The sequence below is a fragment of the Haliotis rufescens genome, unplaced genomic scaffold (assembly GCF_023055435.1).
Source record: "Haliotis rufescens isolate VD_foot unplaced genomic scaffold, xgHalRufe1.0.p SCAF_1, whole genome shotgun sequence".
Classification (NCBI taxonomy): Eukaryota; Metazoa; Mollusca; class Gastropoda; order Lepetellida; family Haliotidae; genus Haliotis; species Haliotis rufescens.
In genome coordinates this window covers 86,248,027-86,266,476 of record NW_025963779.1, presented here as the reverse complement: position 1 = coordinate 86,266,476, position 18,450 = coordinate 86,248,027, and the positions used below count along the sequence as shown (strand labels likewise).

Here is an 18,450-nt window from a genome sequence, read left to right as displayed (position 1 = left end):
TTTCTGAGGCCACAATAAATGAATTATTAGATTTTCATCCAAAAGAATTGATTAATCATTTTATAAAAGGCATCTGTGTACATTAACTCATTCAACACCAGGCAACCAGAAGCATTTACTTCTGTGACACCGAGTTCCCTGACACTTGTGTGACAGATGAAGCCCACATTAATAAAGGAAAATATCTGCTTGTAAAACATCTTTGCTACTACATGTTAGACACCATTTAAAAGGTCTAATCCTATTGTTTATAAATGAAAGTTATGTTTGTCACATTATTTAATTAAAGCATTTACAACTCAATTAAGTTTGTTCATGAATATAAAATGTAAGCTAACACATTCATAATGTCCAGATTAAGCTCCAAGGAAGTGAAACTTTGACGATTTTCGGCAAATATAAGATATCATAATATCCATCTACCTATTTCTTCTTCTTTTTTATTATTGAATTGTAAATATTATCTGTCATCACCCATTACCCGATAACAGTGGCTTTCCGCTCAGTAAAAGGAGAAAATACAGAGGAATACCTCCGTCTTTCAAGGCTTTAAATGAATAACGAGTCATCTCGAGTTGCTTGATGTTTGGCATCATTAGGAAGCTTATGCATTCATTTATAGGACAGGAAGAATTACAGCAATGGTTACTGTCCTTGAGTATGAAAATTTACAGATTTAGGCAAAAGGTTTTGGTCAAATCATGTTATTCCTATAATCCTGTGACCTATATTGAAAACTGGAACTTTGTAGATGTATCGTGCCAGGTTATGAGCTGTGGCAGAGATTTCTCATGCATATATTTTGGTATTAAACGTGTCTGAGCCAAGAAATCGAGGCGGTGAGAGCCAGGATGTCATTTGACTTGCATTACACATTCACAAAAAAAAAGATGGAAATAATAACTTGAAGTAAGTTTGACAAATTGAAGATATTTTTATTAATTTTATTTATTACTTTATATAATTTATTTAAAGATTTGCTTAAATGTCTTAAATTTGCTCTTTGACATGTTTGATATTGACCCGCTGTTGAAGTGTGTGTGTGAAAAGTATTTTTTTAATACCTTTCCAGGAAATAGTGAACAAATTTTTCATCTTTTGATAAAATATGATAAATTTCAGATATTGTGAAATGTCATAAATGAATCATAGACAGGTTAAAAAAATTTAAATACTATTTTGCTGTGGCTACAGCTTGGCCGGTCTACCGCCCTGCAGTGTCTAGGGAGTCATGCCTTGGTTGGTGTACCGGCCTGCGGTGTTGAAAGAGTTAACTTATAGCTTAACCTGCAACAAATATATTTTAATGCTTATTTGTACACACCTGTGAAGTTTATTTTTCCGTAGAGATCTTGTATCTGTGGGGCCAGCCCAAGCTTGAATAGGTATAAACTGAAACAGAAGCCAGACAAGGGTTACACATGAAGTCAGCACACACCATTATCTTGTGGTCGTCTGACAATTATAATTAATTTGTTTGTTTGTTGTTAATGCCTCACTCAGCAATATTCCAGCTATATGACGGCAGTCTGTAAATAATCAAGTCTGGACCAGACAATCCAGTGATTGACATCATGAGAATCGATCCACACACTTGGGATACGATGACATGCATCAATCAAGTCAGCGAGCCTGACCACCCAGTCCCCTTAGTTGCCTATTACGGCAAGCATAGTTGCCGTTTACAGCAAGCTACTGAAGGCCTATTCTACCCCAGATCTTAACAGGTATTAATACTTCACAGTATACCGATATACTGCAATACGCTTTTTAAATATTTGTAATATTATGTTCACAAAAATTCATCCACAATTCACGTTTCCCTTCGAAATTGATTGACAAAAGGGGGAAATGAGGAATGAGTTTTCCCACAGGATTATCTCCCCTGTATCTATGACAACACAGCCCACTTATAGTTTTTGATTGGCCTCTAGAAGCTGCAGCTTAGTCACAGTAAACAATCAGTGAGTGAGTGAGTTGGCTTTACAGTCACGAGGAACAGTATTTCAGGGATATCATCTTGTGTGGCTTCATGTGGGAAGAATGGCAAAGGGACTTAGCTCAGAGACGGGAAGCTAAGACAACCAACAGATTCGACCCGGCTAATTCTGCACAGCCTACGGCTGGGACCTTCACTACAGGGCCACCTTGGCCACTGATACAATGTGGCTAAAATACTGCCGATGTGACTTTAAATATTAACTCCCTCACCACTGATACAACAGGGGTAGATTTAACAACAAATTTGTTTGTAGCCAGCAGGGCTTGCTCCTTTCAAACGTTACTGGTCCTTCTCCAAACTAACTGTCCCAAGACTAAGGTACCCAGTGGCTCCAAATATTTTAGAACTCCTCACCCCTAAATAACATTTCCTGCACTGAGAATATATCTTGGCTTCCATTTGCCTCATTTTGTGGCGATTTCATGAGCAAGTAAAGATGATGTTGTACAGAACATTACAAAATGGCTGCTGATTGTGTCATACTATGGAGATGATTTTTCAATTAACCATTCACACGACCTGATCCCCCTTAAACTTTATCTCATCAAAATAACATGATTCACGGGCAGTGTCCAATTAAAAACATTAAACATACACAGAAAAGGGGTGAAATTTTGACAAGCCAGATGGGTCATCTACTTTAGGTTTCAGCAAGCCTTTCGTAATTTTAACTAGCCCCGGGCCAACAGGTCAGCAGTTAAATTGAACCCTGTACAATGCTATGAATGCCAGCACCTTTGCCATGCCTTAGTGTAGAGTCAAGATATTGGATTCAACTTCCATTCTATTTATGTGCAACTTCCAAGTCAGCAAGAAACCTCAAATGGTGTGTATGAAGTATACAGTGAGTGAGTGAGTTGGGTTTAACGCCCCTTTTAACATTATTCCAGTTATATCACGGTGTGTCAGCTTAATGTGGGAGGAAAGCCCGAAGTGACGCAGGTCTTAGACTTTTACTACTTCGGTGAAACCTATGAGCACGGGTATGGTGCTGACAAACCTAGAAACATAAATGGGGCGAACTGGGATTCGAATCCACAATCATAGGTTTCTTGCATGCCCAAGGGATGCAACTCTGCACAGCGAATCACGGCGCCTCAGACGACTGGGCCACCGTGCCCCCTAAAGTATACAGAAGTTGACACACAAATAGCATGTGTCCCTATGATCCACCAACTAAGTGCTTATCAAATATACATAAAAAGTCAATGCCAGAAAAAAAACTGTATAATAATACAAGTACAAACAAATAAGTTCCTTCAAGATTTAACAAAGATAGTATGACATGAGAAGCCTACTTCAACTAGCAACTGAGAGACTCTGTGCTGCTTGGCATGGCTATGACCAACTCACCTCAGTGCATGTATACAGTAGACAGCTCGTGGCATGTTTTTTCTGTCATAAATATCTGTTGTTTCTGGATAAAATATCTGCAAAAATCAATGATTGTGTTATGACTGATCCATCGTGATCAACACTGTGTGGGATCACATTTACATGGTGGCATGGGCAACAAACATACATGAAATACAGTATTGTTATCATCAGGTATCAGGCATCACTCACAATATAAAATCTTAAATCCACGTTTTTAAAAACCCTAACAAATGCAGATAACCAAATGGAATAGTTTCAATAAGGTAAAGTTTATTTAAGCCTTTATTTAAGAAATATTGCACTTTCTGAATGCTATCAGCATTAGAGCTGTACACTGAGTGAGTGAGTGAGTGAGTGAGTGAGTGAGTGAGTGAGTGAGTGAGTGAAATGGGTTTTACACACCATCTGCACTAACAGAATAGAATCACTAAATATACCATCCACTTTTCACCTCATCTTTCAATTCCCAAAGTGTAACGTCTTAAAACCAACAATGGGTAATTATCTTTGTTCTGCCTGGCAGGATAGTTGGAAAAGTGACATTTCCACAGGGTTGTTGTATTTACCTGTGGTAGTCCGATCTCGGTCATGGCAGCAAACCAATGGTTGATGTTGTCTGTGTGTCGGAAGTGGAGACCCTTCGCCTGCAAACGTAAGACAAGTCAGGAATCTAGTGCCGAAACTGTCACATGTATACATCTACAGTCTGCTGTCTAAACCAGCCTGAGGTCCCCTGGGTAAGACAAGCTGAACATACGGAACATACTGAACATGATGAACATTGATGAACATTGATGAACATGCTTGGGGATTACATCAAAACAAGAGCTCCCACAGGGAAATTGAGAATAGGATGCAGGGAATCTCTACTGAACTGGAACACCCACAGACAAGAAACGTGGGTAGCTGGGTTTTGTCTTAGACTATTTTTTTTTCTAGTCTCTTAAGTCCTACACATCTTACAAATAAACCACTGCTCACTTTTTGTTCATGCCATTGGACATGTACTTAATGTGCATGTGGGAAGGTATAGTTATTGTGAAGGTATAAGAATTATTCGCTGAGTGTTTTCCCATATCATATTATATCATATATTAGGAATGAAAACTTGTATTATACAAGTCTTTGGCAAGCATAATACATGTACTTTATTATTCTAATATGTGATATTTATGATACAGGAACACGCCCGGCGAATAATCTCTTTATCATTTGTCATTCTTGCAATAATCAATGCTTTAGTCAATAATTTCTCCATTGAAGTAACTTTAGACACTGTATATGAAAACAGTGTTGGAGGGAACAGCCCCTTTATCAAACTGTATCAAATGATTTGCTGGTGTGTTTGTCTACATAATCACATACACCCCCGTAAACCCCTATCTGCCATATTGGGAACATTGCTTTAATTGAGCAAGCAGACATGCATCCATGTATAAGGCAGTGTTTGAAATAACTTAAAACCCAACTGGACAGTTAGGCTGATGACCAATAAATGTTGCCTGCCCATCTTCAAAGTTACCTGCCTGCATTATTAGACGTTATAGATATTGAAAGTCACGAAAAATAAGAGACAAATCGTGTCTTGATTCAGTTGAAATAATGCAAACAATTAATTGAGAATCTACAAGGAGTTATAATAAAACTGAATACGTAAGTAGTCTTCAAATTATCTGCTAGACAGTCGGGCAGGTGGAGGAAAATTTCAGGCAGCCAAATTGAAAGTTACAGGCAGTTATTTCGGACACTGGTGTAGAGATAAAAAGTACTTCCTACGAGGTGACCTCATTTACATATTTATCAGTTCCAAGTTTATCGGATTGGTTTGATGCATCAATAATACTGTCCATTGTATGATAAATCCCGTATGCACTGAGGATCCTGTGACTACAGGAGTCCCTTAGGCTGGCAGTCCAGACTGTCATGTACTCCTACAAGCCTCTCTATCATGTTGACAATTCCCTGTCCACTGGCCAACAACAAGTGTCAATAACAAAATGGTGTTGATATATTCTGCTGTTGTTTCATCGTCGTAGGCATTTCAAATAACTTATCACCTACTTGTCAGCCATCCCCATGGCTTGATCAAATTAGTTGAACAGTTTTGAAGTTAAACTGAAATAAGAATACTTTGAAGTTGTTTCTATTTTACATCAGTCTTTTGACTCCAAGAGCATGAACCATCTTTCAGCCTCATTTTCAGCAGTTGTTCATGTTAATATATGGTTTATTATTGTCCGAGTTTACTTGACCGAAAGAAATTTACCAGTGGTTTAAGTGGCAGTCTGTTGTAGCAAATCTTTCTCTATTTTTCCTCAGAGTCTGGACCAGACAATCCAGTGATTCACATCATGAGCATCAATCCACACAATTGGGATCGATGACATGCATTAACCAAGTCAGCGAGCCTGACCACCCAATCCCGTTAGTCACCTCTTACGACAAGCATAGTCGCCTTTTATGGCAAGCATGGGTTGCTGAAGACCTATTTTACCCCGGAATCTTCACGGGTCTCCTCAGAGTTGAGACCCTTTATATCAACATGAAAATATGAATAAAAACCCTATTTGTACCTTGTAGCGCGTCTGTTCTCTGTCATATATTCTCTTAAGGGAGACAACTTGTGGTGAGAAGAAGCGTCCCAGCTTGGCCAGAATGACGCCATTCCGGAGCCCCTCCTCCAGCTCTATGGTTGGTGGCAGGTCTTCATTGATACAGGCCTGGATCCATCTGCAACCAACACACAGCTTACAGGCCTCGGACATCAACGGGTTTGGGTTTGTTTAAGATTCACATATTGACAATTGTTTCAACAAGACATTGATGATTAATGATTGACCATGAAAGAGAACAGAAAAGTCATACTAATTAGAGCATTTTTTAGCGGTATCATTCATTAAAATAAAACAAAAAGAAACATTCTAAATGATATTTTATAATATTCTGAAACAGACACACATATCTAAGAAGTTAATAAACATAAAAAAAAAGTGTACAGATTTATGCAAATTGTGCACACCGTCTTTTTCAGTTAATAACTCCATAAAGGCAAAGAATATATTAAAGTCAATTTTTAAGCTCAGATCTCCATATTTCTCCTTGTCACACTCAGGTTACCATTCCCTCACATGTCTCTTTCTATTCATAACTATAAGTTCACAGCGGTGGGGTTGCCTAGTGGTTTAAGTGTTTGCTTGTCATGCCGAAGACCGGCTTCAATTCCCCACATTTCTGGTGTCCCCCACCGTGATATTGCTGGAATGTTTCTAAAAGCTAAAAACAAGACTCACTAACTCAAATACTTAAGAGGCTTAACTTTCTTGAAACTTGAAATACAGCACTGATGCTGAGAACCAAGCTGGGCAGGGCATAAGTTCTCAAATAATAACCTACAGTGATAAAGGATGACAAATGAATATTCCATTGTGTCTTTTGATATCAGCACTTGATGATAAAAGATTTTTTATGACTCTTATCAACACTGTTACAACTGATATCATGACACTCTGGGAGATCCTCCACACTGGTACAAGCCGTTACACTTGCTACATCAACCCCTACTTCATATCAACACCTACTTCATATCAACACCAACTTCATATCAACACCAACTTCATATTAACACCTACTTCATATCAACACCTACTTCATATCAACCCCTACCTCATATCAACACCTACTTCATATCGACACCTACTTCATATCAACACCAACTTCATATCAACAACAACTTCATATCAACAACAACTTCATATCAACGCCAACTTCAGATCGACACCTACTTCATATCAACACCAACTTCATATCAACACCAACTTCAGATCGACACCTACTTCATATCAACACCTACTTCATATCAACGCCTTCTTCATATCAACGCCAACTTCATATCAACACCAACTTCATATCAACGCCTACTTCATATCAACACCAACTTCATATCAACGCCTACTTCATATCAACCCCACCTTCATATCAACCCCTACTTCATATCAACACCAACTTCATATCAACACCACCTTCATATCAACGCCAACTTCATATCAACACCAACTTCATATCAACGCCTACTTCATATCAACACCAACTTCATATCAACGCCTACTTCATATCAACCCCACCTTCATATCAACCCCTACTTCATATCAACACCACCTTCATATCAACGCCTTCTTCATATCGATACAACCAGACCCGTGAAGATCCGAGTAGAGAATAGGCCTCCAGCAACACATGCTAGTCATAAGAGGTGACTAACGGGATGGGGTGGTCAGGCTCGCTGACTTGGTTAATGCATGTCATCGTATCACAATTTTGTGGATCAGTGCTCATGATGTCAATCACTGGATTGTCTGGTCCAGACTCAATTAATTACAGACCACCGTCATATAGCTGAAATATTGCAGAGTACTGCGATAAACAACAACCAAACAAATCAATACAACCACAACATAAAATTAACAGAGTGAGCGAGTGACTATGGTTTCACTCAGTTTTTAGCAATATTCCAGCAATATCACAGCAGGGTGAAATTAACAGCAGTCTGCTAGTTCAGGGCAACAGAAGTTCAAGTAGTATAGTCTTTCCTTGCAAACTACTACTTTTATTATTACCTTTTTTTCAGATTTGTGAAAAACATAATAACTTCCATTCCAGACAACTTTCTTTGTTGGACAGAGTAAACAGATACAAAAAATAAAGTCAGAAATCCAAGTTCTAAACATTTATAACATAGTATTATACCCCAACATCACAAGACTTAAACATTACATGACATACTAGTGGAGATGTGACCTTGATGTGACCTTCAAGGAGAATACCACAATGGTATCATCTATCGACTTGGTAATGTTTCACACAAATATTCACTGCAGTTCAAAATAACCATGCATGTACACTTGGTTCCGAGGTAGCTGACAGTAGTCTTAATGTGTGTACATGACAGAGCTGCTCACGAAGGAAACTTGAACAGTCTTTCCTTCCGAGGAAAGAGGAAACGTCAACTCTCAGACACAGCCTGTTGTGTTCGACATGAGAGGACATCAACAAAAGGAAATTCTAATATGACTGACGGGTAAAAATAGCACATCAAAATATACTCTTGAGAAAAATGGATGTGTTAATCCAAATATACTTTTCAGTCTTGATAATAATTGTAAATAAATAATTTATTTGTTAGCTTGACGTTTGACACCTCACTCAGGAATGTTCCTGCTATATTATGGCGGTCTGTAAATAATCCAGATCAGACAATCCAGCGATTGATATAATGAGCACAATAAACCCCATCAGAATACATTAACATAGAATCAACCTAGTCACAGAGTCTGACCACCAGATTAAGAATAAAGTACTCCAGCAGCAAACCGCAAGGACCCTAGCCTTGCTCCAAGGCTGTACTGAAAGAAACGTCCATTGATGTGTAGTAATTCTATCCTCCTAATAGGCAAGTCTAGATTTGTAGACAGTACTAAGGACTCCAGTCTCTTAAAGGGACAACTTGTTATTATTTACATAATATAGAAATAATGATTTAAACTAATAAGTATTGGTTTAGAGACTTGTGCAAGTCTACAAGGCGCCCATCATCCCTTTACTTTGTAACTGTCTATCCTTGATAAACAAACTCAAAGCCACAAGAAACCTAAACTTCAAAATATTTCAGCTTGTCTGCCTAATTGTCACCACAACGTTAGCAGCTGCAACGTTAAGTATTCCCCAGCATCAGCGGGGACTGTCCCACCACCAGCATCAGGGGGGACTGTCCCACCACCAGCATCAGGGGGGACTGTCCCACCACCAGCATCAGGGGGGACTGTCCCACCACTAGCATCAGGGGGGACTGTCCCACCACCAGCATCAGGGGGGACTGTCCCACCACCTGCATCAGGGGGGACTGTCCCACCACCAGCATCAGGGGGGACTGTCCCACCACCTGCATCGGGGGGGACTGTCCCACCACCAGCATCAGGGGGGACTGTCCCACCACCACCACCAGCATCAGGGGGGACTGTCCCACCACCAGCATCAGGGGGGACTGTCCCACCACCAGCATCAGGGGGGACTGTCCCACCACCTGCATCAGGGGGGACTGTCCCACCACCAGCATCAGGGGGGACTGTCCCACCACCAGCATCAGGGGGGACTGTCCCACCACCTGCATCAGGGGGGACTGTCCCACCACCAGCATCAGCATCACCATCACCTTTTCCATCAACAGGCAGCTGCCCTCAAATCTACATCTGCGGAGTTTGTCCCTCTGTTCGCTTCCTCAAGTAAAACTTATTACAAGGCTAAAAAACACATGGAAACTATTTTCCCCAAAAAAACACCTGACAGATTTTGAGACATTCCCCTGTTGAGGACGAGAGGTCTCAATGCAGTCTCGATATAGAAGAAGTGAATGTTTAAACATTGTTTAATCGAAGCCCTGGCCTTTTCCTCAATACATAGAGGCAACAATTGTGGGAGAGGTGACCTGATATGGCGCAGGTGTAACAGTGAGCGCCCAGTGCATCATGGGAACATGGGCGGTATGGGCACACGTTTCCAAAAGGTATCATGATCAAAGAAAGACACGAACAATGTAGCCCTCTATAGCTCACCTTGCTTGAAGTGTTTTTGTATCTCGTAAAAACACATTACTGGGCAATCGTACAGCCAACATTGAAGCTAACTGCATACAAATCCAAACAGATATGTAATGCAAGAAAACATGATTGATAACGGCCATACACATGCTCAACACTCTCTTCAGTGGTAGAAACTGACATGTTTGGTCCACTAGTCCTTATAATGACAATATATAGCCCTTAAAAATGGCAAATATGTACTAGTCCTTTTGATACCTTAACTGTTGGGCGGTTAGCTAGCACCAATTTCTAACCCTGCTCTTGGGTCCAGTGTATTGGGTATTCAATATATTTGTAGCAAGCATACACGCACCCATACCCACCCACAGCCTCACCCATCCACAGCCTCACCCACCCACACCCTCACCCACCCACACCCTCACCCACACCCTCACCCACCCACCCACACCCTTGCATCTGTTTATTTGTTATTGATTCAAGTTTCCTATGTCATCCATATGTGCATGTGTATCGTTTTGTATTGAAACATGATCTGACAGTGACACTCATGTTGTGGCAGTTCCTTGAATCTTTACACCCTAGTTACAAAACACAAACGTTATTTGGTTTTCCCTGAAATAAATCAGATAGACAAATGTATGAAGTAATACCACTTTTATCCTGAAAGATCAGAACAGCATTTCTTTTCATCTGTTTAGACCTGACAAAACACAGTCTGAATTGCTAGACAATCTTATATTAAACAATAGCTCCGTGCAAATTTGGATAAAGGCGTCCACATGCTTTGGGGGATTCCTGAACACAATCAGAAACCTCATGTGCAAAGTCTGCACCCTTTTCATCTTCTTTACTTTCACATCAATCAATATTTCTGTGGCAATCTAGTATACCAGGGCTGATCAAAAAGTTCTAAGCCTAACTAACTTTCAACTATGGGCCATAACAAAGTGAACTTGTCAATGTAGTACATTGCAAGTGTATTTGGTCTGTTGAGGCCGTTTGTGTATCAGTGACAGTCAGTTGAATGTGATAGGGGTCCAAATGGACACAGAAATAGAAAAGAATGAGTACCCTGCAGTCATTAATCTTTTGCCTTTAGTTTTCTTTGTTTGTTTGTTTTTTAGCGCCGCACTCAGCAATATTCCAGCTATATGATCGAGTCTGTACCAGACAATCCAGTGATTGACATCATGAGCATCGATCCACACAATTGGGATCAATGACATCAACCAAGTCAGCGAGCCTGACAACCCAATCTCGTTGGTCTCCTCTTACAGCAAGCATGGGTTGCTGAAGACCTATTCTACCCCGGATCTTCACAGGTACTTTTTTGCCTTTAGAGAAAAGTACTCCCCAAGAAATTCATGACTGCATGTCACAAGCTGCCATGTTTTTCAGGGCAGCTTCAGAAAACTTCTTCCTGACTGCAATTGAAAAACTTCACTATCGATATGAGAAGTGTATTGAAAAGTAGGAAGATTATGTGGAAAAATAAAATTAAAAACACTTTCACAATTGTTGGTTTTGTTTGTTAGGCTTAGAACTTTTTGACCAGCCCCCGTATGCTTTAAGTTCACAACACTAACCACAATAATCCACTGAAACAGCTGACTATACTACAATGCCTGTGACTAAATAATGTGTCCTTTTCGACATGTCTCACGAGAGACACAAACTAAACAGTAGTTCTCTGGCATTTCAAAAATTAGGTGAACTTTTCTGCTTTCTTCAAAAAAGTTCCGCCACCATGTTTTGTTTCCAATAGTTTACATAACTGGGAACAAGAAATGCCTTGGTCAAAGGTTTGAATTACGCATGTTTAAAACAGTTTTATCCTGCTACAGCAATTTGGCGATTACATCTGATCACTGCCATTTAATATGTGTGTGAGTGATAGTGACACACAAACACTTCAAGGAAAGTGAAGCAAATGGATTGAATTACATGGCAACCATAAAACCAGGAGGAAGCAGTCAGGAAAACTACATAATGAACTTGCATTCCGGATTATATCTAAAATTACCATATTTTATTTGGATAAGCCCTTCCATTGTGCTGTGAAATATGTGGTTCGTCCATGAGGAATAGTTTCCTGTAAATGTCATGGCGGCCTTGTACGGATCTCTGATGACATGAATATATTATATGAAGGCCAGCCAGCTTCTCAACTCGCCATATATATATATACATCTACACCTCATTAACGGATGCTATAATTACCACTCATCAATGTTTTATATCATTCCACTGTGTGTCTATAAGACAGTGACATTTTATTGTACTACATAAAACTAGCTGTGTGCGATCTATAGATAGTCCTAGTCCCCTTCCTACCAGCTCTGGAAGATCTTGGTGGTGTTGTACTAAGCAATTTTAGCGCTAAGGTGATCGATCGTAAGTCTCATATCTCAACATAGACTTACGACAGGCTATCTGTGCCACCTTGGCTTGTCATTAAACTCACTTAGGGGACACGGGTGGCCCAGTCGTCCGAGGCAACGCAATTGGCTGTGCAGAGTTGCATCACTAAGGCACGCCAGAAACCTATGATTGTGGGTTTGAATCCCGATCGCCCTGATTATGTTTCTAGGTTTGTCAGCACCATACCCGTGCATGTGGGGTTCATCGAAGTGGTAAACGTCTGAGACCTGCATCACTTTGGGCTTTCCTCCCACATATGACTGGAATACTGTTAAAAGCAACTCACTCACTCACACATTAAACTCACTTGATGTCTGTTCATAATTAACACAAGAGCAGTACATCAAAACCCTGTTCCATTCAACAAAGCGTTATTGTTGCATAAATATAATATAACGTAAAGTAGATTCACCTTCCAAGCACACTAATTACCTGACAATTTGTTAATTAATGACAACTGTGCAAGCGTGATACATACAATGACCTGGACGTAACACTGAGGGAAGACTAACTGTTGTCATCCAATCAACTAGTTGTAGCTAAATATACATCCACTGATGCATAATGCAGACGAAAACTCTCCACAAAGAAAGTGGGTCTGAAGTCATGAGTCAAATAAAGTTTGAAATTTTCTGCGAAGGTCTACACAACCAGTAAGACATTACGTGGGGTCTGGGGTCATTCTGATTAGCTACTATAGTATGTTACCTTAATCTTTAACTTTTATATTGGAGTTGTGACAAAAAAAACCTCGACTTTCTTGGTTCATTTCAAAACAGTTCAATAAGCTGTTTCCCTAGATTCCAAGAACTAATCATGCATATCCAAGTAACCAAGACATAATCGTAAATGACTAAAAAAGAGGCTAAAAAAAGAGGCTAAATATGCCATACAAATTGTTTTAGAACTGGCACTTTCTAAAATTACAGCTGTGAAGAGAGGGGTGTGCATAATACATGATAACGAGTTTTGATTAATTTTCCCCAGTGCAAAGACATTACTATGACACCGGACATTGCACTGTCAACAAATCCGTACTGAAGTACGAAAGTTTGTCATGTTCATTGTACATCTGGCCTCATGTTTCTAATCTACTTATTTAATTTTATTCAAAGTTACATTCAATATTGTTCAAATTCATTTTGGCGAAATCGTGTGTGAACTGATTGGCAGATAGAACCAACTCACCGTTACTTACAGCACCAACGATCAGATTACCGCCACTGATGCATGATGGGAGCCTTAGTTGTCACAGAAAGGATACATATATCATACGTGCCATACTTTGACTCTTACAATATCAAAATAGTTGTTGTTTGACTATAAGATGTCAACATATTGTTTTTGCAAAATAGCAAGCGAGCAGGAAGCCTCAAAAAGGGATTTATCAAACAGTTCAATACGTCAAAAATATTGGGGAATACGCTTGTGGTTATTATTATCTTAAATATATATAGTAAATGTAGAACAAAAAAATAACAAGATATTGGAATATATTATTCCTAGTACAATTATAGTTTCTGATACAATTTCTTCCGGTCACTGTATTAAAATTCTTATAAGTTATAATATTGGATATTTTTCAACCCAATCACTTGCAGATCTGTTTGTACAGCTGATTGCTAGTGCAGCCTTTTTTACCCATGACAATCTTAATCTCGACACATAATACAATGCCTAGAATAACAGGTGCTCACATGATTGGATGCACTTCGCAAAGTAAGACCCATTTCACCACAATAAAGATTCTGATTATCAATCATATGGTCTTGACTGGGCACTGCCAGTTTGTTTGAAGCCAGTGCAAGTCATATGAGAGACAGAATCTGATTGGTCAGTAGGAGGAACATAGCAGGGACATAATAGCCACTGACGGTGCCTCGATCGAGCCCAGAAATTTCAGTCTTCGGCAAGGGTGGACTTTTACAATCAGTTAACTTCCCGTGCCTCGGGAAGACGAGTTGTGTCTAGCCTTATGGCAAGTGATCGCATGGCTGTCACACACTATGCCTGGATAAGTTTGAGAAATTTCTGAAAAAAGACATACTCTCAGCTACATCTTCACAGTTGACACCAAGACATATTGAATGAGTTCGGCATTAAACAACAAAAAAACAAAAAGCAGTTGCCACAAGGATTGGACTTCACACAGTAAACCCAGAAGGGGAATCAAACCCAGGCCATCTGTTGGACAAGTGAATGCATGATCAACATTAAACATTAGAAATTTGGTTATTCTACGACTGGTCCAGAGGACAAGTGTAAACCTTACTTCACCAGTCCTCTGAGTTGGCAGCTAGTCCTGCATAGACAAAATGTTTACTATGTTTACATTTCCTGTCAGTTTTATTTAGTTCCAATTTGAAGCACAATTGAAACATAGAGGACTGGTTCAGAAGTAAAGCCCTCAAATGCTACTGGTCAATGAGGACTACCATCATTGGATTTTTTACTTGCCCTCTGCAAAACTTAGTGGTCTCGAGCTAGTGGACTACCATGAATTTTTAAGGCTGATGAACCTATACCGCCGAGTCAATACTAACCAGTGTTGAGACAGGTTTGACAGTGCCTTGCACATGTACACTGATTATATTGGAGCATAGCAAAAGTCTAGGATGCTGAAAGAACAGAAAGTATGTAATTCTGTAAGAACATTTCACTTATGATCCTCTTATCACAACTGCTTCCTGCATCACATCCTATGTAAACCAGGATACATGTTGAGTCAAGTGGACATTTTTCACCTTAATTAGTCACCATTTTAATCCCTACATTATTTAGCTACCATTCTGGCTAAATCCACGACAGTGGTAAACATTTCCTACTTGCATATCAATTCTAGGATTTTCCTCCCAAATGATTAGGATTTATCAATACCAAATTTCTTGGCAGGCAACCAAGATCTGATTTGCAGAGAGAGTGAATGATTGCTTTACATTCAGGGATATCCCTGCCATGTGACACTAACAATCAGAATCAGGTCCGAAGCAGGTAAATATCTGGCTGGCAACAACTGAATCTCTCGCTCACCATCTGATGGACATCTGATTGTCATCCTCATTAACCTGCCTTTTATGACAATACACTAGTGAGTGAGTGAGTGAGTGAGTGAGTGAGTGAGTGAGTGAGTGAGTGAGTGAGTGAGTGAGTGAGTGAGTGAGTTTTTATGGCCTTGTAGCTTTTGTTTATTTATTTGTTGTTTAATGCTGCACTCAGCAATATTCCAGCTATATGACGGCGTCTGTAAATAATCGAGTCAGTGATTGACATCATGAGCATCGATCCACGCAATTGGGACACGATGACATGCATCAACCAAGTCAGTGGGCCTGACCACCCGATCCCGTTAGTCACCTCTTACAACAAGCATATTCACCTTTTACGGCAAGCATGGGCTACTAAAGACCTATTTTACCCTGGATCTTCACGGGGATGCCTTTTATGATAATACACTAATAGTAAAATGAGAGAGTGAGAGAGTTTTCATGGCCTTTTAGCAGATTCAAAGAATATCTAATCAGGACCCACAAGAATAGGCTTAAAACAGCAAAGCCATTATGGGGATTGAACCTTGCACCACTAAGTTACCCCATCCTTCTATGCAAAGAGGTTTTTATATCGTGGCACCGGACCATTCTGGCTTAAATACTGTAAAACGTGAAATTAATGCGTCTCCAAAAGAATGCGACCGCTGGACCCAAGCCAAAAATGGGACTCAATATGAATGCGACACCCCTCCTCTCAAGCATCAGTGGATTTATATCTAAACAAAATGTCCTCTGTCAGGTTTACTGGAGAATCCTCACCTTAATCCAACCTTACATTAATCCAATCACACACCAAATAGCACCGCTTATTAGCGCTGAGTAGAGTACTTCAGCTAAAACATTATGTGCAAGCTGGCTCGTGTCAGCCTTTGATGCAGTCGCAAAGAGCAAAGACACTGTGTTGGGTGGCGTCTATCTGGACTTGCAGGTGTGATCAGTGATGACATGAGTGAGTAGAATGCTTGTCTTGACCCCAGCAGTGACAATTCACAGGATGTAATTAGTGTTTGAATGACATTGTTTATATACTTGAAACAAGTGCTGCTCAATAAACAGTGATGTGGAATACATAGTTGTTTGTTTTCAGCGTATGTCTAAGTTGGTATTTCTGCTATCCAAAATGTCTTATTGTTGATATAAATGCGATGTTTAATAATGCGAGCAAAGACCACTCACATTTTTCGCATTAAATTCACGATCGCGTTAATATCAAGGTTTACAGTATCGGTTGCACAGTTTGAAACTGTTGGCACTAAACAGCTGGAAATAGCTGTGTATTTATGGCAGACGGCATCAGTAAACAAACCACGTCCACATTGTGCTCATCTTCGCAACAGTCAGTGTTAACAAGGTCAAACAGAAACTGACAGATCAGCAATCAATGTTTCAGCTCAGTAAGATCAGTAATCAATGGAAATGTTTCAGCTCAGTAAGATCAGTAATCAATGGAAATGTTTCAGTTCAATAAGTCAGAGATGTGGCCACTGGTGTGAAATGAGGCCTGACCTACTCAATTGTGTTCTCTCATGAACGTGACTTCTGTCAAAGTTACCCGCGTGAAATTGGCTCGGGGCACAGCTTCCATGTTGTAATCCATTTTATCTGATAAGCCACACATAAAGACTCGCATATGGAGGCTAATACATGCACAAAGTGCTCTAGTCCTCTGGCGTGCTACACATGCTCACTGTAACAGGCGCATGACAAAGCATTTCAAAAACACTTTAAGGAGAGTCAATAAATATACACTTAATGCCTCAAATATTATACGCAAATATTCTTTTATGATTCCTGGATTTTTATGTATCTATCTTCAGCAGACGCGTGCTGTTGTTATCAGTTTGACAGATGGAATATAGAGATTTGTCAGGAAATGATTGCATCCATTTGAAAACAAAGCTTGTGTCTACTGATACATAACACTGATATTGACAGCCACACTGACTTTGTCTTCCTAGTTCCGCCAGATACACTGAATTTGTTGTTCAAAAGATTTTTTGAGTCAATATTACAAATCCCAGTGGCAAGGAAAACAGTTTCTTAAAATATTGCTGTGTTACCGATGGCTTTGTTGAGATAATTTAAATTGTGATTGATACATCTGGGACAGTAGTAAGGGATGTATCAAGTATAACATCATGCAAATAATATAGCATTTCTTCATTTTCTCGTTTTTCTTTTAACTTCAGCTTTATATAAATTACACACAAGACATGATAAAACAAACCAGGGCCCAGTTACTCAAAGCAATCTTAGCGCTACGATGATCGTAAGCCTATGTTAAAGTACGGGGCCCTGGGCCCTGGGCCCTGTTCCTCAAAGCGATCTTAGCGCTAAGGTGATCGTAAGTCCCATACTTTAACATAGGCTTACGATCATTGTAGCGCTAAGATCGCTTTGAGGAACGGGGCCCTGGGCTCATGAAACCAAATCATCACAAGACAAATCATTTGGAATACGTGACACTTTTTTACAGATAACAATGTCATTATTTTTTCAGGACATTTCAGGGCTACATCTTGGCCCTTCATTAGGCGATCAATCAGTGGCAAGAAGTAGCCCTGATACATCGTTACAAAGAATAAAAAAGTTGTTATCCATGAAAAGAGATATTTATTCATGTTCTTCCAAATTCCAAATGCCTAACAAACTCCTGAACATAGTTTGATAACAAGGTTGATAGGTGGGGTGAAATGTGGTTTAACGTCGCATCCAAGATTATTGGTCTTACCGTATTCGACGTAATAAGCGCCCTGCTCTAATAAGCGCCCACGGCGATAATTGCTAACATATTGACTAGTGAACAATCCCAATAAGCACCCCTTCCGATTGATCAATGTACACAAAACTTATTTATTGGCGTATAATACGCACTCGTGTGTTATATGCACCCTTAATTATGGGCAATTAAATTCTGGAAAAATATATCTGTCGTACATAAACATTTCAGGCTGTCAGCATAAACCACAAAATTTATATTTCAACTCTGTTTTTTCCACCAAAATAATAT

At 39.7% G+C, this 18,450-nt stretch overlaps 1 protein-coding gene across 4 annotated transcripts in view; it reads right to left on the bottom strand.

Annotated features, from left to right (window-relative positions):
• LOC124147096 (ras GTPase-activating-like protein IQGAP1) overlaps nucleotides 1–18,450 on the bottom strand; it is a 120,599-nt gene that overhangs the window by 54,214 nt on the left and 47,935 nt on the right. For all 4 annotated transcript variants that reach the window (XM_048402825.1, XM_048402830.1, XM_048402832.1 and 1 more), the window contains exons 3-6: nucleotides 5,953–6,109; nucleotides 3,946–4,023; nucleotides 3,356–3,432; nucleotides 1,325–1,392 (exon numbers count right to left, since the gene is read on the bottom strand). In XM_048402825.1, coding sequence (XP_048258782.1) covers nucleotides 1,325–1,392; nucleotides 3,356–3,432; nucleotides 3,946–4,023; nucleotides 5,953–6,109 — 380 coding nt within the window. The remainder of the gene's footprint in view (nucleotides 1–1,324; nucleotides 1,393–3,355; nucleotides 3,433–3,945; nucleotides 4,024–5,952; nucleotides 6,110–18,450) is intronic.